At 40.2% G+C, this 26539-nt stretch overlaps 1 protein-coding gene across 1 annotated transcript in view; it reads left to right on the top strand.

Annotated features, from left to right (window-relative positions):
- Positions 1 to 16845, top strand: part of MGAT5B (alpha-1,6-mannosylglycoprotein 6-beta-N-acetylglucosaminyltransferase B) — a 99317-nt gene extending 82472 nt beyond the window's left edge. Inside the window, exons 14-17 of the mRNA XM_074220979.1 lie at positions 136 to 252; positions 11432 to 11506; positions 13661 to 13923; positions 14825 to 16845. Of these exons, the coding sequence (XP_074077080.1) occupies positions 136 to 252; positions 11432 to 11506; positions 13661 to 13923; positions 14825 to 15023 (654 nt within the window). The 3' untranslated portion in view covers positions 15024 to 16845. The remainder of the gene's footprint in view (positions 1 to 135; positions 253 to 11431; positions 11507 to 13660; positions 13924 to 14824) is intronic.
- Positions 16846 to 26539: the final 9694 nt, after the last annotated feature.

Genomic DNA, 26539 nt, shown 5'->3' with positions numbered 1-26539 from the left:
GGGAGTTAGAAGGAAATATTAAAAAAATCAAACATGATCAAAGAGTTTGGGATGCAAACTCTTGGGTTGGAGGGTTGTCTGGCTTTCTATACTATAGGACACAGAAAAACTCAAAACATTTTTTGTCCTGGCCAGGTGTTTTCTCAACACCCATATGCTGAGAACTTCATTGGCAAGCCACATGTGTGGACAGTTGACTACAACAACTCAGAAGAGTTTGAGGCTGCCATCAAGGCCATCATGAGGATTCAGGTAAGAGGTTGTGGTAAGCTCAATTCTCTCTAGAGGGAAAGCTCCCTGGAAAGAAGGCAGAACCAAGAGAATCCAAGCTGATAAAAAAAGTCAGCTCGTAGACTATGGTCTATTCTATCTACCAGTTTGCTGGTCTGTCATGTGAATTCAGTTACATAGCCATTCTACTTTAACTATCTCTTCTATTCACTACCATCATTTTTTGCTGAAGATAGTTTCATAGAAGTTGAAATTTATAAAGCAGAGAGGCCAAAGTATTCAAAGTTTAGACTAGAGAAAAGAAAATGGGGAGGAGCGTGATGGTTATTTTTTAGATATAAAGAATGTCATTTGAAAGATGAATTATACTTTCACTCATTGACCAATGAAATAAATTGGGGGGTGGCTAGATGGCACAGTGGATAAAGCACCGGCCCTGGAGTCAGGAGTACCTGAGTTCAAATCCAGTCTCAGACACTTAATAATTACCAAGCTGTGTGGCCTTGGGCAAGCCATTTAACCCCATTGCCTTGCCAAAAAAAAAAAAAAAGAGTTTAGCAATGACAGAGGGAGCAATCCTTTGGAGGAGACAGTATGGAACTGGATTGCTTAAGCAAGTGGGAAAGATCATGAACCTGGTAATTAACTTTTCAGGAAAGAGGGAGACCTGGAGGTCCATAGATAAAAGTACCAAAAGTCTGTTTAATATGGAATGGATTTTTAAAAAAGAACAGTGATTGCTGAGTGATGATATCAGAGCAGAGAGGGTCTGAAAATGGCAGGGCTGTGCCAGGGGGTATGAAGAAGCAGCTAACCTTGGAAGCTAAGAAATTGGTACCTTTAGGAAAAAGTTAGGTTTCAGTGTCTGCATCAAGTTAAAAAGAAAGTGACGGGAGCTATTCCAGGATAAAAAGGAGTTTATTAACAAAAGAAGTTTCCAGTGGACCAAGGAAGATGGAGACTGGGGAGTGCTAAGATCATAAGTAAATAGAACTGGAATTTCAATCCCCTTCATTTCATTAAGAAGGAAACTGAGATTCTAGGAAATTAAGAGACCTTGCCCAAAGGCACACAGTATTAGAGTCTGAGGTACAAATCCTACCCAGATGTTGGGACCTAGAAGCAAAGTACCAGCTGCCCTTTCCTAATTATTGCTTTGCTGTGAAGACTTCCTATGCCCAGGTATTCTTATGGTTGGAATAAATTTGTATTTCTGTTTGTTCCTAACTTCCTTCAAATCACCCTCAGCTTTTCTATTCACTTTTCTTAGCACCTAGTCTGCCCACTAAGACAGAGTCATTCAAAATACTTTTTTAAAAAACCATTTGGAAGAGGTGGCTAGGTAGCATAGTGGATAAAGCACCAGCCCTGGAGTCAGGAGTACCTGGGTTCAAAGCCTGTCTCAGACACTTAATAATTACCTAGCTGTGTGGCCTTGGGCAAGCCACTTAACCCCATTTGCCTTGCAAAAACCTAAAAAACAAAACAAAACAAAAACCATTTGGAATCTTTAATAAAAGAAAAAAAACATTTGGGGTTAAGTGACTTATCACATGGCTAGTAAGTATCTGAGGCTAGATTTGATGTCTAATATAGAGATGGGAGTAACCATGGGGAGTGATTTCTCTCTGGAAGTTAGGTGATGCTGATTGCTGTGACAGTGGATGTCAAGAATAACTTCCAATGGGGAATTAAACTTGTTTGTCTCACAAAAAAAAAAAAAAGGAATAGCTTCCAGAAAGAGTTTGGTAATAGCAAATGAAATTGCCAGTCCTCTATACCTCTATAGCATGTGAAATACCTAATACTTATAACTATGAAGGGAGAATTAGCTGGAAGGGTTCCTCCCAACACTATTTTGTTATACTTTGCCTTTGGGACTTCCCTTCAAAGACCAAGGCCGTGTGAGAAATTAGCACTTAGAAAATCTAGGGATTTATCAGCATGTTTACATAAAGGTCAGATGGCTTTGCTTTCAGGGGATGACTTTGTTTTGTCACTACAAAAGGGAGTGTGAGTATGATCTTTTCAGCTTCAATCCTTAGTTATCTCACCAATGGAATATATTTGTCCAACACGCCTCCCAAGGTTAATGAGAATTCATAGGATCTAGAGCTATAAGGAACTTTGAAGATCATCTTAGCCAAGTTCCTAATGTTACAGATGAAAAAACTGAGGCCCAGGGAAGTCAAGGGACCACACTAAAGTTATATAGTGAATAAAAGAACCAGGACACAGGAAGAGAAGAATCATTTATTAAACTGATTAAGTGACTTGCCCAGGGTCACAAAGCTAGTAGGCCAAGATTTGAACTCAGATCTTCCTGACTCCTGGCTGGCTTTGTATCCACTGAGCCACCTACCTACCCTTCTAAATCCCCTATTTTTCCTACTAAGCTGTGCTATCTCCCAACCAATGATATAACAAATAAGACACCTTATATCAATAAAATGCTATAAAAATGCAAACTACTTTCTTTCTTCAACTAAAGATTTCACTAAAACTAAAATTTCAAAAGTCAGAGTCAAGGTTGGAGTCAAGGAGCACAGCCCCATTCTTTCCTTCTTCCTCCTCCACTATTCATGGATGGCTGGGCACAACTCTGACTTCTGGTCCTCTCACCTTCAGTAAGTCTCACATCTCCTTTCATTCACTGTTCACATTTACACTATGGAACTGAGGCATAGACTTTGAGGACATTGAATCTTGTTTATTTCTCCTCTTGCAGGAAAATTCTGGTGGGGGAAGATCAATGTACCTAATACAAATGACCTTGAAAATCCAAAGAATATAACCTTAACTCTTTCCTTTTTGTAATGACAGAAAGATAGCAGTCTGTAATCTATTTCAATGCTTATACAATATATGTACTAGGTGGGATCTAGAAGCAAAAGGGGTATAAATAATCCGACAGAATAAAATTCGGGACCTCATACTTCTTGTCTAGCTTGCAGAAACATTCCTACTTCTCATTGGGTTGGGCTAACTACTCCAATGTGTTCTCTTGTCAATGAGTAAAAGAAATGGACCACTACCATATGGTTACATTTAAACTCTGTCAGGGTCCACAACACTATTGAGAAGAAATACTCTTCTCTTACTCACACACTCTAGCTCTTGAGAACCCATCCAATATGTTTTCTATCCAAATAACCAGTTACTCACAATAATGCATACACACAGTGCATGTTAACTATATAACCAACCATTTTATAATGACAATACTTTCAGATCTTAAATATAACAATTTACTAAATAGGGCAAAAAAAAAAGACAATACTGTGTAGATTTTTGTTATTCAGTCATTTCAGTTCAACTCTTCATGACTCCATTTTGGGATTTTCTTCATAAAGATATTGAAGTGGTTTGTCAATTCCTTTTGCTCATTTTACAGATGATGAAACTGAGGCAAATGGGGTTAAATGACCTACCTAGGATCATACAACTGGTAAATGTCTAAGGCTAGAATTAAACTCAGGAAAATGAGTCTTCCTGATTTCAGGTCCAGCACTACCCCATCTATTTTTAAAGAAAATACATAGATAATACTATGCAAAATACGTTAAAACCGAGATCACATTCTCCCACCAATGTACTCATGGTGAGGAGCAGCTGCATACTTATAGGAATTTAGAATGAAAATTCAAGAGAGAGGAAAATTTATATGCTTAAGTTAACTCATAATTCTAACTGCAAGCTTCAGTGTTACTAACCCACATAAAATGGCTTTTCTGCTCACCACTTGACTTCCTTTTTTTTTTTTAGGTTTTTGCAAGGCAATGGGGTTGCGTGACTTGCCCAAGGTCACACAGCTAGGTAATTATTAAGTGTCTGAGGCCAGATTTGAACTCAGGTACTCCTGACTCCAGGGCCGGTGCTCTATCCACTGTGCCACCTAGCCACCCCAATGATGCTCATTCTTGCCCACCAATCAGGAAACAGCCAGCTGGAGCATTCTTTCTATCCCCACCCCTGTGCCTTCATTGTTTATTACATTCTGCTATCATCTTCTCCAGCCCATCTCCCTCTTGCTCTGGTCAGTGATTTAAATTATCCTTAGAGATTCATCCTTTATTTTAAAAAGTCACAACTTCCCAAATTTCTCTTATCAAAATAACAGTCCTATTTCAATTACACTTCACTTTACACATCTTCATTTGGTCCTGCACTTAGCCTAGGACCTGGCTACATAAATGGTTGACTGACTGATTTCCCATTTTCTTAGTTTTGCCCTCATTAGTCATAAAAACTTACATATGCAAGTTTAAGGGGATATATTTTGTGCCTCTACCTTGAAATTCCCAAAAATGTCTTCAATCTCTTTGATGTTCTTAAAATTATGTTTCTTTCCAATCACATATTTCTAGTTTTAAATAAATAATAGATCTTTCTTTGCCTCTAACTAATTTTGAACTGTTCACATACAAGCAAGTTATTATTTCCATATTGTTAATAAATTCCTAAATCTACTCTACAAATCAATTTCTTGTCTAAACTGTGTTTCTTCAAATTCATTTTTGAGCAGGATATATTAGTGTTCTTTTTCTATTGGTATTAGATATCAAAATGTTTATTCAAAACAGGGACAATATACCACACTCTTTGACTATATAAATCTCATCCTTTACACGAAAGCATTTTTCATGCCATTTCCATCATTAACTTATCTTGGTGAAAAGAGCCATCAAGAGGCATAACTTACATTTCCAAATGGATTAGCAAATTTGACATTTTTTTCTAATGCTAGAATGGCCTTTCCAGGTGATAAGAAAAAGATGATGTTCTTCTGGCCAAATACATCTTCAATCAAAGCCCCTCTTTGCTTTTCTTGTTAGTAATCTGGAGCCTGGTATTCATAAACAGAATCAACACCCAACAGTCTATTGGAACTGATTATGGTGCTCACCTGTAATTAGACCTAATGGGTGTAATTTCGAGTCTGGCTGACTTCTCTGGCAGGATATTTATGGCAGGAAGTATCTGGCTGGGAGCTTTGCCTGCCAGCTGAGACTTTGAATTTAGGTTTGACAAGGGCTTCAAACGACTGAGGAGGAATAATTCTGCTGTCAGCAAGCATAGGGAACAACATTTTTAGAAGAAAATCTGTTCCCTCGGTGTGTTTATTTATAACTTAGGCCTGGAGCTTTGTACATAAGATGCTTCCAGATGGTAGCAGATGCTGCCTTCAGGAACATGACTGAAACAGATTTCAGGAAGAATATTTGAAGGCCTGCTGGGACCATAGCACCCTTCTTGTGACTCTTTGAACTATTAGTTCAAGAAAGAGTAGAGTATGGCAGAGTAATGGAAAGAGCATAGCCCATGTGGTTTGGTCCCATAGATAGGGTAAGTGCCTTGAAAGTCAAACTACAGTGGTGACTCAAAGGGCAAAGAATATAATTAGATATACAATGGTAGAAACAGGTTCTGGGGTTAGGAAGATCTGAATTCAAATCCAGACTCAGACACATTAGCTGTGTGATTCTGGGCAAGCCACCAAACCTTATTTGATTTAGTTCCTCATCTGTAAAATAAGGATATGCTAGAGAAGGAAATGACAATTCACTCCTATATCTTTGGCCAGAAAACCATGTCTAAGAGGTCATAGTTAGATACAACTGAACAACAACATAGAAATGTCCAGGCCTGTCTCTTAAGTTGAGGTTAGATCTAGAAGGCTCAGTGAATGGAATGCTGATCCTAGAGACAGAAAGACTTGAGTTCAAATCCAGATCAGACACTCACCAGCTGTGTGACCTTGGGCAAGTTGCTTATCTTCTCAAATTCCCTCAACTGTAAAATGGAGCTAATTATTACAGTTACCTCCCAGGGTTGCTATAAGGACTGAATGAGATAATAATTGTAAAGCATTTAACACAATGTCTAGAACATAGTAATTATTATATAAATGCTAATTATTATTAGCTGTTATTATTAGAGGAAGACCAGTCTCAGACATTTCCTAGTAGTATTACTCTGGGTAAATCACTTAATCTCTTTTTTGCCTTAATCCACTGAAGAAGGAAATGACAATGGGGCGGCTAGGTGGCATAGTGGATAACGCACCACCCCTGGAGTCAGGAGTACCTGGGTTCAAAGCCAGTCTCAGACACTTAATAATTACCTAGCTGTGTGGCCCTGGGCAAGCCACTTTACCCCATTTGCCTTGCAAAAAAAAAAAAACCTAAAATCTAAAAGAAGGAAATGACAAACCACTCCAGTATCTTTGTCAAGAAAATTCCACAAACAGAATGGTTCATGGGGTCATGAAGAGTCAGACATGACTGAACAACTTCTACTATTATTATTGTTAGCATTATTGTACATGACACAAAAGAAACAATTCCTGTTTAGCAACTTACTTTCTACAAAGAGGATGTGGCCTTAAACAGATAAGTATTTACAAGATAATTTGAGAAGGAAAAGAACCCTAATAGCTAGCTAATGGAGAATGGATTTTCAGAGGGTCTGAGGGAGGCCTTAAAGGAAATATGGGATTCTAAAAGGAAAAGGTGAGGAGGGAATCCATGTCTTGGAGGCAGGTTAAGTTTAGGTGACAACTAGTAGTTTGGTTGTAACAAAGAATGTGTAAATTGGTGGGAATGGGACAGTGAAAATAAGACCATAAATGTAGATAGGAACCAAATTGTGGAAGGTTTTAAATGCAAGACTAAAGAGTTTGTATTTTTACCCTAGAGATTATAGAGAGCTACCAAAAAAAAATTTGAGTAGAGGAATAATGTGATCAGAGCTGTATCTTAGTAATATTAAAGCAATAGGTATTGGAAGACAATTTGGAGAGTGAAGAAGATAAAATTAGGAAAGGTGAAATTAGTAAACCATTGTGATAGAATAGACAAAAGGTGATGAGGGCCTGAACCAGGGTCGGATGATAGGATCATAGACCTAGAGCTGCAAATGGTCTAACAGATCATCTAAACTAACCTTTTTGATTTATTCTTGAGGACATTGAGGCCCAGGAAAGTTAAATAACTTGCCAACTTGTCATGTCCTTTCCTGATTCCAAGGCTGGTGCCTGAACCCCTGTACCTCCTAGTTGTTCTATACAGGTAAAGTATTAATTCAGTATTTGAACCCAGGTTCTCTGACTCCAGAGCCAGTGGTCTTTCCATTGAACCTTGCTTTCTCCTTAGAGGTCATGGAAACAGTAGATGAGGATAGATTGGAGGGATGTCCTAGTGACAGAGTCAACAGCACTTAGCAACTAATTAGAAGCACAAAATTAGAAGGAACCTCAGCAGTCATCTAGTCTAATTCATGTCCTAAAAGGAATTATCTCTTAGACATACCCAACAAGTGGTCATCCACTATTTGCCTAAATACCTTCAGTGAGGGAGACTTTCCTAAAATGTTCCATGCTACTTTTAGAACACCAGGATTATTTTTTTCTTGCTATCCAGGCTCAATTTGCCAATTTGTAAATTTCATCCCTTTGCTCTTAATTCTTCATCTGAGACCAAGCAGACTAAGTCTAATCTCCCTTCCAGAGGACAACTTATCAAATACTTGAAGGTAGTTATCATGTTCCCCTAGGCAGCTAGGTAGAGCATTATGCCCGGGTTCGAATTTAGCCTCAGACACTTATTAGCTGTGTGTCCCTGGCCAAGTTACTTTGCACTTCTACCATCTATAACCAGAGAAAGAATTGTGGGGTTTGAACAAAGACCAAAGTGACAAACCACTTCAATATCTTTGACCAGAAAATTCCAAATGGGGTTACAAAGAGTCATACATAACCAAAACAACTAAACAATAACCATATCTTCTTCAGGTTAAACATCCAACTTCTTAAATTTATCCTAACATAATATAAATTTGAAGTCCTTCTCCATCCTATTTATTTCCTGGGCCCTCTCTAATCTTTCAACATCCTACTGAAAAGTGATGCCCAAAATTGAACATAATTCTTTAGATATGGGTAGAGAACAATAACACCATCAAATTCTTCATTTCTCTCTTATTTCAAAATCAACTCATTTGAGGCTTGCATCCCACCAAAACCTCCCAGATCTTTATACTTTTTCTACCTTGCACTACTGAATAGAATGTCTAAGACTTGTGTAAGACTTGAATGGAAATGTAAAGAATAAAAACTTTATACCCATCTATATTGAGTTTTATATTATTAGATTCATCCCATCAATAGTATCTTTTTTTATCCTGATATCTAGTATTTAATTATCCTAGCTTTGTGTTATTTGAAATTTTTTTTAAGATGTCATCTATGCCTTTATCTAAGACACTGAAAATAAGTCAGATTCAAAATATATTCAATAGCACAAGGCCAAACACAATTCTTGGAGCACTGCATGAAAGATCTACTACAGCCAAGTTGATTTGGAACCATTAATGACTTAATTTTGGCTCTGGCCTTTCAACCAGCACTAAATCCAATTATTCCACTGTCTAATCAATATCTCTCTATCTTTTCCATAAAATATTATCAAATGCTGTACTAAAATCTAGATATCTGAATATCTTTATACTGTAGAACAATATTCCTTGGAAATAAGGAAATAAGGTTTGTCTGATACGGTCTTTCTTGATGAAGTCAGTTCCTTTTCTAAATATTCCCTTACTCTTTCATTAATAGGAAAATTTTGCCAAGAAATGAAGACAATTTCATTGGTCTATAGTTTGAACATGGGAGTAGGCATTGGAAGTGAGGGTTGGAGTATAAGGGATGGCACCAAGATTGAAAACCTGGATGACTAGAAGGATAGTGGTACCCTCAATAGAGATAGGGAAAGTTGGTTAAGAAGAAAAGCTGATATGTTCCATACTGAACCTTAGAAATTGAAGAGAAAACTGAGGCACAGAGAAGGGGATTGCTTTACCCACAATTATATAGCTAGATTCCCCTTAGTCTTATGTTTCCTGTCTTTGGGGTTAGATTTCCCTTCAGCCCTGGATGGGGTTTACAGGAAGCAGGACTTCAGTTTCCTATGAAGTCTCATCCACCATTACCCATTCCTAAAGAAAAGAAGGAGAATATAAAAGTGAGTAGAAATCCTTTGTGCTGCACCTGTGATACACTAAGAATACAAAAAAAAGAAAAGAAAAGGAAAAACCTTTCTTTAATTTTTTTTTAAGGCTAGGACTCCCCATTTCTTTCAGGCTAAAAGTACAGAAACCACTCATGGGTCTAATCCTACCTTGATTAGAATGGGAATTTTGACCTTTGCCATTTCCAATGGCTAGTTTGCCCCATCTTAAGCAACCTAGTAGCCTCCTACTCCCAGGGTCTCATCATATTGATCCCAAACTTGATGTAGACACATGATCAACATAGCCCACTGGAAATCTCCTGTGCTTAAGAGATCCTCCAACTTCAACTTCCATGGGGAAAAAAGATTTCTTTCATGGAATTGTTGTAATACAAGAAAAAAAATAAGCATAAATAAGAAACATGCTGTAATGGTATTAAGAAAATATGCCTACCTGGTGGATGGGAAAGCAGGGTGCTAAAAAAAACCTCTGCTTTGTGGGATGAACTCTTCTCTTCCAGTTCTTGTCCTTTGCCTTCTTCTGAAATACCCAGCTAGACCAAGGGATGACTCTGGATATGACTTGGATACACATGTATGTGAAAAACAGATTCATATAAGATATGCAATGCAACCCTTTGATCCAGCAATACCACTACTGGATCTATATATACCCTGAAGAGATTATGGAAAAGGGTAAAAATATCGCTTGTACAAAAATATTCATAGCAGCCCTGTTTGTGGTGGCAAGTGGAAATTAAGTGAATGTCCTTCAGTTAGGGAATGGCTTAACCAACTGTGGTATATGTATGTGATGGAACACTATTGTTCTATTAGAAACCAGGAGGGATGGGAATTCAGGGAAGCCTGGAAGAATCTTCATGAACTGATGCTGAGCAAGATGAGCAGAAGCAGAAGAACATTGTACACACTAACAGGTGTACACCCTAACAGGGGGTGATGATCAACCTTAATGGACTTGCTCGTTCCATCAGTGCAACAATCAGAAACAATTTTGGGGTATCTGATGGAAAATACCATCTATATCCAGAGAAAGAATTGTGGAGTTTGAGCAAAGACCAAAGACTATTACCTTTAATTAAAAAAAAAACCCCTCATCTTATTATGTAATCTTGCTATCTCTTATACTTTATTTTTCTTCCTTAAGGATATGATTTCTCTCTCATCACATTCAACTTGGATCAATGTATACCACGGAAACAATGTAAAGACTAACAGACTGCCTTCTGTGAGGAGTAGGGGGGAGGGAAGCAAGATTAGGGAGAAAATTGTAAAATTCAAAATAAATAAAATCTTTAAAAAAAAGATATGGGGGATGGCTAGGTGGTGCAGTGGATAGAGCACTGGCCTTGGAGTCAGGAGTACCTGGGTTCAAATCCGACCTCAGACACTTAATAATTACCTAGCTGTGTGGCCTTGGGCAAGCCACCTAACCCATTTGTCCTCTTGTCTTTCTCTCTCTCTCTCTCTCTCTCTCTCTCTCTCTCTCTCTCTCTCTCTCTCTCCCTCCCTGCCTCCCTCCCTCCCTCCCCCGACTAGAATATAAATTCTTTTGGGAAATGACTGTTTCACATCCACAGTGCATAGCACAGTTTATGCCTAGTGGATGCTTAATTCATATTTGTTGGTTGATTGATACAAAAACCCTATGAAATAGAACTGCAGAGAGCCTTAGTTTCACTTTGTAGATGAGGTAGATAGAGGTTAAATGATCACAAGGCTAGCAGGTAATGGAGTTGGAGTTTGAACACAGGTCTTCCTGTCTCCGAGTACAGCCCACTATCTACTATTCTGTATTTCCCTCTGTGTGTTCAAGAGAAGAGTTATTTCCAAGGGTTAAACAAGCTCTATTCCTTAACTCCATTCCCATATTGATGCTTTCCTTGGACTCCACATAGCTGATCATCTCTTCCATATGGGTATTAATCCTTGTTCACTTGTGATAGTCTGAAAATTTAATCCAGTTAATGCTAAATTAAGCATGATTGCTGAGGGGAGGCCACTTATAGTTTATCTGTACCTGGGATATTCTCATCTCCACCAAACTCTTTTCCCCACCATAGATTGATCTAGAGACTGCTAGTGGCCTGGGTCTCTGGAGGTAATAGCTGAGTCTGGGGGAATGGGTTGACCCTACCTGCTCTCTTCACTCCACCTATTTCTTCTTACAGGTGGACCCCTATCTGCCCTATGAATATACCTGTGAAGGAATGCTTGAGAGGATCTATGCCTACATCCAACATCAGGTCAGTCTCAAACCCTCCTCCTTCCCTACCTAAGGCCTTCTCCTGGACCATGTTAGATTAATTGCTTCTTCACTCCACTTCCTAACCAACCCATGCCCATCAGATATAAGAAAGAAATTAGAAAAAACTATAAATTAAATAGTGAAGAGACCTCTTAGTCTTTGATAGACCCTCTATCTTCTGATTCTTTTTAGACTAGCCAGTCTATAGATATCTCTATTTTGTTCTCACCTCTATCCCATTCTGAAGACAGACTGATCTGGGAATGGGATGGAGGTTAGGAGAAAATATAGATGTCTAATTTCATAGCTAGATGAACCTAAGATCTAGCATCATCTAATACAATTGCCACTTTTTTTTCAGTTGAGGAAAATGAAGGACTGAGAGGGCAAGTAATTTACCCAAACTTAGTGGTAGAGTTAGGATTATATCCTGAGTCTCCTGACTCCTGATCCAGAGTTCTTTTTATAAAAACCATGCAGCCAGTAGTGTACTCATAAATATTTAATAACCAACTTTCTGAAGGGGAAAACTATGTGCTCATATTACCTTTTTATATTTCATATGCATTATTAACATTTTTCTCATAACTTTTAAAAGCCTAGACAATCAACAAAACAACAAATAGAACCCTCATTTATGACATTTGCTGATTTCTGAGGTGTAAAGGCTCAAACTGAAAATTTGACAATTTCCCAGCATGTCTGAGCAGGCTCCAGCACACCCCTACAAGACTTCCATCATCATCATTAAAAAGCAATTACAAAGTTCCAAAGTTCTCCTAAACCTGCACTCGTTCAAATAGACAAAGAAGACTATCTCCTGTTCTGTAGGACCTTACAATCTAGGACAAGCATGGTGATAAGCATATATGTTCAAGGCATATTAACAACATGATGTTTCTATAAACATTCAGCAAGTCATGAATAGACAGTGCAGGATTTACAGAAATACCTTTCCAAAATGAGGGTAGAGAGCAGAGCCTGTAGACCTCACAGGAAGTATGTTTTCCTTTCTATCATTCAGGCAGAGACCTCTGAAAAAAATTTCCCTTCTGAAAAATAAACCAAGGAAACCATCTAATATTAAAAGCAAACAGGTATGTGAGGGAGGAAAAGAGTCCAGGGAGAAAAAGGAATAGGTTTTGCAAGTCAAAGGAGGGACCAGCAACCCCTTTAGCCCCAAGCTTGCCCCAAGCAGAGCACAACAATGCCCCAAGAATATGAAGGGAATAAGGAATGAAGTAAAATTAATAGACCTCAAAAACAAATCAAGAAGATGAAAATAGAAAGGGGGGAGAAAAAACGAAAACAGGAGATACAGGAGATGTGAAAGAAATTCATAGAAGTAGGGAGGTGAAGGTACTATAGAACTTTAGGCAAGTCAATCCATCACCAGCTTTGTGTTTGGTACCAAATGCCAAAGAGGCTCAAGAAAGGTACCAAGGGGGGCGGCTAGGTGGCACAGTGGAGTCAGGAGTACCTGAGTTCAAATCTAACCTCAGACACTTAATAATTGCCTAGCTGTGTGGCCTTCGGCAAGCCATTTAACCCCATTGCCTTACAAAAACCTTAAAAAGAAAGAAAGAAAGAAAGAAAGAAAGAAAGAAAGAAAGAAAGAAAGAAAGAAAGAAGGGAAAGAAAGAAAGAAGGGAAAGAAAGAAAGAAGGGAAGGAAGGAAGGAAGGAAGGAAGGAAGGAAGGAAGGAAGGAAGGAAGGAAGGAAGGTACGTACCAAGAAAGGTTATTGATAGCTAGAAAGAACCTAAGAGGAAGAAGGCAGAGAGAATATGACAGACCCCCTTGCTGAATGCTTTTTTTTTTTTTTAACAAATATCTAATTTGATCCTACTACCCTTTAAGGTAGGTGTGTTAACTCTTAAAGGTCATCTAGTAGTTTCTCCTTTTATTTTATAGAGGAGAAAAGAAATTAAATGACTTGACCAAAGTCACATACTAGAAGCAGAATAGGGATTTTACCTCAACCCTTTTGATTCCAAATTGAGTGTTGTTTCCCACACATATGTGGCTCAGGGCCAGTTCCCCTGTTCCTCTCCAAGAGGAAAGAAAAGGGGGCACTGAAGCCAGTTCTCTTGGTCGTGTCTTTGTCCAACTCTACCCAGTTCTCCTTCCTAATTCTATTCTTCTTCTGATAGGATTTCTGTATAACCACAGAACCATCCCCACTGATGACTCCACCCCAACCTGCTGGAGCCCCCAGTGCCCTGGCACCCAATGTCACACACCTTGTTTGGTCCCACAATGGCAGCCTGGACTCAGAAGCCTGGCCTCCTGTGCACTCACTTCAGGGCTGGCTGGCAGAGACCGGGAGGACCTGCACAGATACCTGTTTGGACAGGGGCCTCATCTGTGAGCCCTCTTTCTTCCACCTCCTCAACACCCAGGATGCTTTTCTGAAGTGAGTTACTCTGCATTTCTCTTTCACTGCTGTGCCTCTGGGCAAAAGGGTAACCCCAAAAAATCATAGTATTATAATTCCCTCATTTTAGAGCTGAGGTACAGAGAGATGAAGCAATTTTTTCTAAGGTTATACACATAAGTGGCAAAATCAAGACTGAAAATCTTAACTTCCGACTTGTGATCCATTCTCTTTCCGTGGTACCATCCTTCCTCCCTTGCCCATCTTATTCCCCAAATGTACTGAAAACCTCTAAGCTTCACCAAATGATTTTCCTGCTTCCTCTGACACTTCAAAAAGGGTTGGTACCCAAGTCCTAGACATCCTGGATTCTTGGTTTCCATATTACTAGCCCTTCATACCCTTTTCCTAAGTTAAAAAACACATCTTTCCAAGGCTTCTGAGCATTTTAAAACTTTTAAATCACAGAGGACTCCAAAGAAACTCATCTAAAAAGTTGCAGCTACCTCACCTGCATTTGGCCTATATTAAGGTCACCCTGGCCATGTCTTATAAGAGTGCCACATCTAATTCACTTCTTATCCTCAGACCTTCTCTCAGACATATTCCCCTGACTTGAGTAGGAAGCCAAATGGTAAAATCAGGTTTGTTTAGTGACCATTTAGTGACCATTCATGCTTCCCCATATGTATCTCTTCTGGAAGGGAGGATGGGGGAAAGAGTTGAATAAGTAATTTATATCTTATTTTTTCCTAGAAGCCACTGTGAAGGAAGCAAAGGGGAGGGGAGAAAGTGGGAGGAAGGGAGAGGAATCTATTGGTAACTTTGGGCTGATAGGGAACTGAGCAGGTGGTGAGTGGGAGGGCAATGTCCTTAGACCTGCTAGAGTTGGGGGAAGCTGGGTGGCCAGGTGTCTGTGTGCTCCTCTCCCTCCCCACAGGTTGAATGTCAGTTGTGATCGAACTGAGTCAGAAATGAATCATCTGTACCCGGCCTTTGCCCAGCTAGGTCAAGAGTGCTACCTGCAAAAAGAGCCGATACTCTATAGCTGCGCTGGCTCCAACTCCAAGTATCGCCGGCTCTGCCCATGCCGAGACTTCCAGAAGGGACAAGTGGCCCTCTGCCAGGACTGCTTGTGATGTCTTTCGGTGGAGCTGGGGTTAGGGGCTGTTGATGGCCTCCTTTGTGCCAACCTTCCTCTCTCTATCTTCCTCTTCATCTCCATCCCCTATCTCCTACCTTCACTGAGAACTGTTGGAACGTGGCGGCTACCCCACCCCATTCCCAGGAGAAAGCACCAGCAATTTGGGTTCTCATGGTCTACCCTCCCTTACTCCAGGCTAGCATACTCCTAATAGTGGAAATGGGTCCTTCTCCAAGGCAGGAAAATGGTAATAGCGGTGTAGAGAAGGGGAAAAGGACAAGTCTCAAACCTTCAGTCTCAGTTCTATGCTCCTGGTTCTGACCCCTAAAAGGCCTAGATACTAGGGGAATTAGAACTGAGATGAATTAGAAGGCCCTCCGAAAGAGCAGCCACCATGACTTCATCTTCTGTGTCCTGCCCAACCAGATGTAGACCAGGGTAAGATTTTAGACATCTTGGGCCCAGGGCAAGAACCATTAATGGGTAAATGAGTGGGAACCGAGAGTTGGGAAAGAGGCTGGTTTGAAGGCCCTGTTAGAGAGATCAAGGGGAAAAGGGATGTTTTTACCCTCTGAGATCTCAATGCATGGAATACATGAGGAAACTGACTCTTGGTTGCCTCACAACTGCCCTTCTTTATAGGATTTGCATGATCTCCCTGGACTCTGGTCCTCTGCAGGACATGGTCAGGCAGACAGTTAGATGAGGGAGGGCCTGGTAGTCTGGTGCTGCCTCGGATCTGTTCCTTCTTCAGGGCTCTCCACTGAACAGCCAAAATAGCTGAGCAGCTCTCAGGGCCCAGCACAACTCACCTTCAAGTAGCAGGAGCCATCATTGGGGGTGTAAAAACTGTTACCCAGGCCTTGGGAGCTGATCTTTCTACCCTGTAATTCTAAATTCCCTCTTTTGTGTCTGGACTTGAAATCTATTTATTTAATAAGTCTAGTTCTAAATTAGGGGCAGCTTGGTGGTGAAGTGGATAGAATAACAGCCCTGGAGTCAGAAGGACCTGAGTTCAAATCCAGTTTCAGACAAATGACACTTATTAACTGTATGACCCTGGGCAAGTCACTTAACTAACCCTGATTGCCTCACAATAAATAAAATTTGCCTCACAAATGAAAAAATAAATCAGCCTAGGCCCATGGTGCAAAGTCAGTGACCCTCCTATGCAAGGGCCAGGACTATTAAAAAGGATGGGACAGCTTCTTCCAAGCCTTCCAGACAAATCCCTAGGATTTTCAAATCATTCTGTTGGCAGAATTCTGAAGGCTCAGGTCACCATAACTTCCCTCCCTCTGCCCCTTATCTTCATTTAAGAGAAATGCAGTTTTCTAGAAACTACTCCATGGCTCACTCCTGGGTACTTGCCTACCCAGAAGTTGGTGAGCATCTGGAGCCAGTTGCACAAATATATTGCAAATTTTAAAGTACCACATGAATATCAGTTATTGTTATTATTATTATTATTGCTATTAGAGTCCCTGAGGAAAGCTACCCTCCCACTCCAAAGGGGCAACCCTCATGCCCCAAAAGAAACTGTCCCTTCTGCCTCTGGATTTCTCAAGTCTTTGGTCAACTCTTAAAATTAATCCAGTCCTATGCAGCATGTCCTCAGCCCCAATTACTGGGGACTCCCTGTCCTGACTCCCTTTCACTCTCATTTCCTCTACCTTACAAATAGACTAGCCAGGCCCAGAGCCTTCCAGACTTGGGTATTATTGTGTATCCAGGTACACTGCCACACTTCCCCTCTCCTTAATTATCTTCCCCTTTGAGGGGTACCTGCTGTCCTGGAATGCAACACCAAGCACTACCCCTCCTCTTTATCCCTTCCTTTAAAAAAATTGAGTGGGGGGAAATGCTGCTGAAGGGTAGGGCAGCATTACAGGAATTGGTTTTAAGTTCCTAGACCAAGAAGGAACCCCCATTCTGACTGAGTGGGTCCCAGCCTACTCAAAAGCAAGAAGGAACCAAGAGAACAGTTAAAAAGTCTTTAGGGCTAGAAACATGATATTAAGGGTCTGCTTCCTGATTGGGGGGTGGGGGTGAGGGTGGGGGAATACAATAGAGAAACTTTTTTTTTCTTTTCTTCCTTGCCTCCCTCTCCTCTGTCTGCCTCAGCCTTCCTTTCCTTCCTTACTCCCTCCCTATCTTCCTCTCTTTGTAAAGGATTTATTTCTTGAAATAATAAATATTTTATTGGGATGTCAGACAGAAAGTAAGGATTGTTTTTTTTCTTGGTCCTTTCTGGGTTGTGGGATTCGGGTAGGGGAGGCTCTGAATACACAGGGAGAGGAAACAAAAGTCTGGAACCTGAAAGAAGCAGCAACATTTCATAAATGTTTTATAGTCTGTCCAGAGCTAGGAAGGCCTTTAGAAACTCCAGCTTTTGCAGAGGAGGAAACTGAGGCCTGGAGAGCTGTAGCATGCTCAAGGTCACACATGAAGTTAGTAATAGAGATAGATTTAGGAAAGCCTTCTTTTATAAGAAGCCTTTCCCAATTGCTCCCAGTTCTAAAGGTCAAAAATAATAATGGGAGGGGGGGTGCTTAGTAGTACCAGATTTCAAATGATACTTAACTACAGAGGAGTAATCAAGTTATTTGGTATTTGTCATGCAAGGGAGTTCAGATGAAATCTGTTGTTCCATACAGAAATTGTTTTTAACAAATATTGCTACCCACAAAGGGAGGAAGAAAACAGTTGCTAGAAAGGACACTCAATGTTCTGGCCTCAGTGCTCACATCGATTAACACATGGGAGTGGGAGTGGGGGAGGGGGGTACAGGGAAGAGAGGAGTGGAAAATCTATGCTGTAGTTGAAATTCCATAGCCCCTCTGAGTTCAAATATATCTCATTTAAGACAAAGACCCAATATAGTAGCAATAAGAAATTGTTCTCTTATCTACAAGATAGGCAAAATAAAAGGATTTTTAAAAAAATTATCCAATAAAGAGGGAAATATATGGAACAGGGAACTAGAAATGAGAAAAAAGGAAGCAGGAAACAACTTTAATAGTACCTTTTCAGCAAACAGGTGAAGAGGGGAGCTATTTAAAAATAGAAAAAAATAAGACTCAGAAGCAAATGAACCCAATAGCATAATGCTTGATAAATCCAAGGTACCAAATTATTGGGAAAGTATATGTATATATACATTATATATAAACTGTTGGAAAATTGAAAAAATAGTCTGGCAAAAATTAAGTTTAGACCAACACCTTATACTATATATAAAATGCATAATAAGTATTAAATGATTACATGATCCAGATAGAAAAGATAACTACATAAACAAATTAAAAGAGCAGATATGGACTTGAGAATAATTTAAAATTTTTTTTTATTTAAGGCAATAAAGTTACATGACTTGCCCAAGGTCACACAGCTAGGTAATTTTAATTATCTGAGGTCAAATTTGAACTCAGGTCCTCCTGACTCTAGGACTGGTATTCAATGCACTGCACCATCTTGAGAAGAGTTCCTAACCAAAGAAGAAATTGGAAGGATCATAGGCAATAAAATGGACAATTTTGATTATATAAAATTGAAAACAATTTTGCACAAACAAAATTAATATATTCAGCGCCATACTAATCAAACTGACAAAGAGGTTAATTTATAGAAATAAAAAAATAATAAAATTCATCTAGAGAATCAAGAATTATCAAGGATAATAAATGGGGAAAAAAGTAGGAAATAAAATTCACAAAATTTAGAAGGAAAATGGTTACCAGGAAAAAATTTTTGCTACAGTTGTCTCTGTTAAAGTCTTATATTCAAGATAAAAGGAGAAGTGATTTAAAAATATGTAAACAGAAGTCACTTTCCAATAAACAAATGGCTGAAAAATATAAGCAGATAGTTCTCAAAAGAAGAAAAGCAAGCTATCAACAACTATATAAAAATGCCCCAAATCACTCAAAACAGAAATACAAATTAAGACAACTCTGAGGCTATATCTCAGAGCCTCTAGACTGGTAACTAATGACAAAAATGGAAAATGGCAGTAGTCGGAGACAAGGTGAGATTACATTGACAGACTCTAATGATTAAGTGCTTTCATTCTAATGGAAGAGTACTTTGAGAATCATAATGACTTTAGTAGTCACAATGAAATAAAACAAACATAGTACCTGGATGTAGTTGTGTCCTATGTTCTTAGTTTTAAAAGAAAAAATAGGGTCTGCTAGGTGGCCCAGTGGATAAAGCACTGGCCCTGGAGTCAGGAGTACCTGGGTTCAAATCCGGTCTCCAAACACTTAATAATTACCTAGCTGTGTGGCCTTGGGCAAGCCACTTAACCCCATTTGCCTTGCAAAAACCTAAAAAAAAAAAAAGGGAGGGAAAAAGGAATATAATACAGACAAAATGAAGAATAAGGAGAATATATTATTTCCCAAAGAAGGAATCTGAGAGAAAAGTTCTCCACCCCTACCACCCCATTCTCTCTCTTAGAACCACATAACCTTATTCTTATCTGAACTGGATAAAGAAAGGTTAAATACACACACACACACACACACACACAAACTTATATAGGGTTTAGGGCAGAAATATCAAATTAAATTCAACAGTAATATAGGTGGTGACAAGGAAAGGGAAGGGAAGACAAAGAAGAAACTCATAGTCACAACCAAAATGGACTACTTTTGGAAGGCTGATCTATAGGTATTATTTAAATTATTAATTAATTGACATCAAAAATAAAAATAAAAGGAGAACATTTCTATGTGCAAAACAGAACAGAGAAAGAGAATTATATGAGAAACAAAAGTCTGTATTACATATAGCTTGCTTTTCCATTCTGGGCATTCAGTGATTCTCCTTTATTTCTTTTTTTTTTTTAGCAACACTGTCACTAGCTCTTCCTTATCCCTTTCTCAAATGTATCCCCCAAATAACAAAGGGAAAACACAATTCTTGTAACAAATAAGCATAGTCAAACAAAACATTCTCACAATTGCCTTGTACAAAAATTTATGTCTATCACCTCTCTGTCAGGAAGTGGGTAGAATGGTTCATCCATCATTGATTCTCTGGAGTCCTATTTGGTCCTGGCATTGATCAGAATTGTTAAGTCTTTCCAAGCTGTTTTTCTTTACAATGTTGCTGTTACTTTATTGATTTTTTTCTCCTGGTTCTGCTCACTTCACTCTGTATCATCTTATACAAGTCATCCCAGCTTTCTCCAAAACAGACACATTCATCATTTAGTGTGATACAATAATATTCCTTTATATTTATAGACCATAATTAGCCTTCAATTGATGGATACTCACTTTGCTTAGAGTTCTTTGCTATAAGAAAAAGAACTACTATAGAAAAAGAACAATTTATACAATAATAACAATATTGCAAAAATAATCAATTTTGAAAGCCTAAAAATCTCTGATCATCACAATGACCAGCTGCTATTCCAAAAGACTCATGATGCTCTCTACCTCCAGATAGAGAGCTGATGAACTTAGAGGCAGAATGAAGCATATTTTCTTTTATTTTCTCTTTTTTCTTTGTTTTTTTTGGGGGGCAGGGGGGAACATAGCTAATGCAGGAATTTGTTTTCCATGATGATATGTATTTATAACAGGCAGCTAGATGGCACAGTGGAGAGAGCACAGGCCTTGGATTTCAGAAAGACAGGAGTTCGATTCTGAGTCAGTCACTTGCCACTTAGTAGCTGTGTGACTTTGGGCAAATTACTTAATCCTGATTGCCTCACATCCAAGGCCATCTCTAATTGTCCTGATCCATATCTGGCCACTGGACTCAGGTGGCTCTGGAGGAGAAAGTGTGTCTGGTGACTTAACATGGCATCTCCCTCACTCAAATCCAGTTCACCTGCTTGTCATGGCATCACCTCCCTGATGTTGTGATCTTCAAAAATGAAGGACAAACATTATTGTGTATTTATAGTGAATTTTTCCCTTGTCTTCTCAATTATAGGGGAAAGAAGGAAATGAGAATTCAGAACAGAAAATAAGAATGAATATTTTAAAAAGAATTACTGTAAATATTTTTGCATATGTAATAATATTGTCTACCCTGGACCCACTGCCTGAAAGCTAGATATGATATATCTGACCCCTCTCCAACTTTCTCTGGTTCCCTTCAAAGGATTTGAGGATATCCTAGTTTTCTGCCATTGGTTCCAGTCCCTACTGATGGTGTTCCCCCAATTCTATGAGATGAGAACCTGGCACCCCAGTTCCATTTAGTCAATAAAAGACTTTTACAAAGAAATATTTATTTCAAAGTCATATTTACAAATATACAAACTTATACCTTCAACAAATGGTGCTTAATCCCTACCCTCTTATACCAACTCAGTCTCTGGGAAGAGGAAAAAGATTAGCTTAGATCAGTACCTATATGCTTCCAGATTCTATGTCCAAAACCTACCTTGACTTGAGTCTCAGCTACCCTGACTTCTCAGGACTTCCCCACAGGACCAGCTGGTTAACTGTGATATCCCACCTGGAATCCTGACTCCAGTCCTAACTCCAACCCTCAGAAGACTCATAAAACAGAAATACAAATCAAACATAATAAACAAAGACCTCAGGCTCATTTCTAAGATCCAAAGGCAGGGCAGGGATTGGTGTATTTCCTCTTCCAAGTTCAGATCATAGTACTCAAACTGTGGGACATTCAATAAATTGTGTGTGATTCATCTGCTGGACCCGATAGGAAAGAACATGTGAGACACAGGAGAAGTTGAGACAGTCTGCCAGTTTTAAAGACATAACCTGTTCCAAATTAAATTAAAGGAAGTTACTCTCACCCTCCCTTCATGTAGTAGGAAAACACAGGATGCAATGTTAAGTGATCTGGACATGTTTCAAAGTCCTGCTACATACATGTAGATCTTTTTTCCTCTTCATTTGATCTCATTGGAATATAGGTTTAGTAGTCAATTGCTGGATCAAATAATAGCAAGGGAAAAGTTGAATTAATCATAAAATTAATCATAAACTATCAGAATTCGAAGTAATCCCTTAAAAATCTTATAATCTGGAGCCAAGATGGCGACAAGAGCAGATCCTGTCTTAGGTGCTCTCTCATACATCTTCGAAACTAAGGGCTCTAAATTTTCGAGAGACAGAACCCACAGAGGGATCCAGTGAGGCAGTTCTCCTACTCAAGGTAAGCTGGAAAAGAGCAGAAAGGCTCTGCTGCCCGGGGCTGGAGGGGTGGCCCACTAGAGTGAAAGAACTTCAGCCTCCTAGAGGCAGCCCCAGGGCGCTGGGAGCCTTGGCTTACATCAGTGGGAGAGTTTCCTGATCTACACCCTGGAGAACACCAGATACAAATTGGGGGAACAGCAGGGACCTCTGCCAGAGCCAGCACGTGAAGCCCAGCCCTCAGGGCACACAGCAAGCAGAGCAGCCCAACCCAGATCCAGGAAACAGAAGCAGGTGGAGCCAGTAAGCAGGAGCCCCCAGGGCATGAGCCCATTGAACCTAGGGAGGGGAGTGAAGAGAGAGAGAGACTGCCTAGCTCTGTCCTCTGCCCCTGGAACAGGACTCTGGGGCTCTGACCACATTCCGATCCTGATCTCAGTCTAGGCCCCCCCCCCATAGAACAGCAGAGCCCCCCCACCTCAGCCCCATGGTAGAGGGGGGAGCATATGGTCATTCACAGACCAGGAGGTAGGACAGAGCCTCACACACTGAGATCCTTGTGGGAGTGTCCCAAAAGCTCAGGAAGCACCCCAAAACAGGCTTAGACTGGGAAAATGAGCAAGCAGAGAAACAAGAGGAACACCATTGAGAAATATTTTGCATATGAGCCCAAGAAGGATCAAAACACTCAGTCTGAAGATGAAGAAGCACAAGCTCCTGCATCTAAAGACTCCAAGAAAAACAGAAATTGGGCTCAGGCTATGATCGGGGTGTTCCTGGCTCAAGGGCCAATGCTCTGTCCGCCACCCAGCCACCCCTGCTATTATTACTATTTTATTTTATTTTGGGTCTTTTTTTTTTTTTTTGGTTTTTGCAGGGCAGTGGGGTTGGGGTGGCTTGCACATCACACGGCTGGGTGATTGTTGGGTGTACAGGGCCAGATGTGGGCTCGGGTGCTCATGGCTCCAGGGCTGGTGCTCTGTCCATTGTGCCACCTGGCCATACCTACAATTATTACTATTATTTTTTTTAATTTTAATTTTTTTCTCCCCTTTATTGCTCAAGTGAGTCTATATTTTTTGGGGGAGGGGGTATTTTGTTTACTCTTAAACAAGAATATTTTATTAATATATAAAAAATTATTTGTACAAAATGAGAATAAATAAATATTAAATAAAAAATTAAAAAATCTTATAATCCAAATGAAAAAACTCTGTCCTACAAATGAAAAATGAAGTGACTTGCCCAAGTCACAGGGCTAATTAATAACAAAGAAGAGGCTAGGTGGGGTTCTGCCAGATTAGCCTTCTTGCTGTCACACCAAGAGCTTTGGATCCTTGTTCCAAAGTGGGTATCTGACCAATTTCATTGAAACCATCTCTTCTAGAGCTGTATCCTCCCACCCCACCCCAACAAGAACCCAAGCATCAACTTGATTGACAAAACAGACAGTGTTTGGGGCTTCTGCTCCAAGCCCTCCCTGCCTATCTAAACCAAAGCTATTTCCCCCTTGCTAGTAACAATAGATATGAGATAAAAATTAAGGAGTTAACTATACTTATCAAGAACATTTACTTGAAAAGCTTCAAAGTATTTTTCACAGAGAAGACTAAACAAATCTTGGAACATTAAGTAACAAAGATAGCAATTTGTATATTAGAAAGAGTTTTGGATTTTGAATGAGGAGAATTATATTCAAGTCCTGTCTCAGCCTCTTGATACCTAAGGGACTTGGGACAAGTCATTTAACTTTTCTGGACTTTGGGTTACTCATCTGTAAAATGAGGTGTTAGAATAGATGTTCTTTAATATCCCTTCCAACCCTAAATCAATAATCCTATCATCTCCTAGAAAAGGTCTGGAATTATTAGGGATTTCCCAGGCCTATTCAATGGAGGTTCTTCCCAATCTGTCCCTGGACCTTCCTGTTGTCTATAGGTCATAGGATTCTTGTCAGTACCAAATTCAAATTTTCCCCTTTCTCTCTACAATTCCCAGATACTCTTCAATGGTTTAATGCTTCTATATAATTGTAATTATGAAAAAAGATATTATAATTCAGACTTCAGGTTAAAAGTATTAAATCCCTGGATAATTAATTATTCAATAGAAATTAATGCAAATCAAATGAAATCCATAAGGAGTCTCACTACAAATATTCAAGTTTCTTGGAATGGAAGAAGGTAGAGATATGGGAAAGGCATAATGACTTTGCCAACTCTACCCACCAAATGAAGTTCTGCCTATCCAGTACATTGCCTCAATGAATTTTCATGGGCTTTTAGCTCAGAAACAGCTCTTTTGAGAGCAGTATGATGTCTAAAGCAATATTTGACCTAGCTTCAGAAGACTTGATAAAAGGGCTGGAAGAAGTCCTCCCTGCTGGCAAAGGTCAATAAGTACAAAGAAATGTGTTAGAGCAGAGAAGCCTCCTTAACAAAGGATGCCCCTTTTTTGTTCTTATCTCATCTCTACCCTTCGGGATACCACCAATATCTGACCCCAGGGTAGATTGTGTGGTAGATGAAATGTTTCTTCCCACCTTAGGGCCTGCCTTTGGTGTTCTTTCTCTCTCAATAGTATGATCTCCTTTACTGCCTTTTGTTCCCAATTAAGAGTTGGCTTTCAGGAAACTGAGGTAGAGGAAAAAGCCTGGGATGAGGAATCATTTAGCTAGTGTTAAAAGTCCTGGATTTGCCTCAGACTGGCTAAGTCTCTTCACCTTTCAGGATCTCTCTCAGTTTCTTCTTGGGAAAATGGATCAGGGAAGAGTGGACAAATCCAAGTTTCCACCTAAATATAACAGCACAGGATGTATATTTTATAACTATCTGAAATTTATACTTTCTATTTTTTTTGGATACAATTCAAAGTGACAAGTCCAGGATCACACAGCTAGTAAATGTATGAGACCAAATTTAAATTCAGATCCTCCTGACTCTAGTACTGGTGCTCTATCCACTTTGCCACCTAGTTAGCCCAGTTAGCCCTGTAATTTATATTTTCTTATATTATTAAGTATTAACTCCACCATCAAGAAGTAACAGATATGAGGTCAAACAAAATGATAAAGATCTGGGTTCAAAGCCTGTCAGCTTAGCTGTGTGGCACAAATTTAGTCCAAAACTGTTAGGGCCAAAAAGCCCCTCAGGACCGACAGAGAACCCCAATCACCACAGAAGGCCAGACTTGATGCAAAAGCAGGAGGATTTATTAACCAGCGCGCTGGGGCTCAGTCAAGAACTGGCCCTGAGCTGCTCTCAGCACAGTCTTTTTATGTCTGAAAACCGCAAGGGGGATTTTTCTTTGTGGTTTAACGAGTTGCTGAGTGGGGACACGTTCGCAGCAGCTGAGTTTCTCGTGGTCTAGAGTTGTTTGTCTAACAGGATGTTTCCCAACCACTTGGTCCTTAGGTTTCATTTATCGAGAACTGACACTGTTATAGAAAATAGAAACTTAGGGAGACTTAGGGTGGGGGAGCAAGGTGGGCCTAGGAGGGCCGGTTCACGGCCGCTTCATTCCTCCCTTTTCCTATTGGAAGTTTGATTCTTCAAACTCTAGGGGAAGCTCGTCGTCTCAGGGGAGGGTCTGATACCGCTGACTGAGGATCATAGCATGAGCAGCACTAATTCGATCTCTGACAAATTCCACTAGGCGGTTTATGACGCAGGGACCTATGGTGAGCAGTAGCAGGAGAATCATGAGGGGGCCAATGAGGGTAGAGAGAAGGGTTGTGAACCAGGGGGAACTGCCAAACCAGCCCTCGTACCATCCTTGGTGGGATTCCCTCTCCTTTCTGCGATCCTCCAGCCGCCTCCGGAGGTTTGACATGGAGTCTCTCACTACCCCTGAGTGATCGGCATAGAAACAGCATTCCTCTTTTTATCCCTCCCCTCAGAAGGGCAGACATAGAAGTTAGCTTTTCCCAGGGCGCTGCAGGCCCATGGGTTGCTGCACCCCGTGGTTGTTTTGGAGATATAGGCTGGGGCTGGTACTGTCTCCCCATCCTTAGGGAGCCCCTCATGAGTGAGGTCAGGGATGTCCCCCCCATTCCAAGCCCGCTATGAGGGCACAGAGCTTAGGGGTCAGAGTGGGCCACCAAGTCCAAGGGGGGTGTACTTCAGTGGCACTCCAGACATGCTCCCCCGTTTGGGACCACACCTGCCAGGTCAGCTTTTGGGGCATGTGGGGGTTTGGAGAAGGGCTAGCCGGGGGAAGTCCCAGAAGGATTGTCACTATCATTGCCTGCCTGACAGAGGCGTAGCTGGAGGGAGTACTCAGTTCTCTTGGCCGTCCATGCTGAATCAGGTGGCTGAGCAGGCTTAACATGAGAAGCATGCACTCAGGCAGCGACCCCATCGACCTTGACAATGGTAGGGGTGGT

This window comes from Macrotis lagotis, chromosome 2, assembly GCF_037893015.1.
Source record: "Macrotis lagotis isolate mMagLag1 chromosome 2, bilby.v1.9.chrom.fasta, whole genome shotgun sequence".
In the NCBI taxonomy this organism is placed as follows: domain Eukaryota; kingdom Metazoa; phylum Chordata; class Mammalia; order Peramelemorphia; family Peramelidae; genus Macrotis; species Macrotis lagotis.
This window is presented reverse-complemented; position numbering and strand designations above follow the sequence as displayed.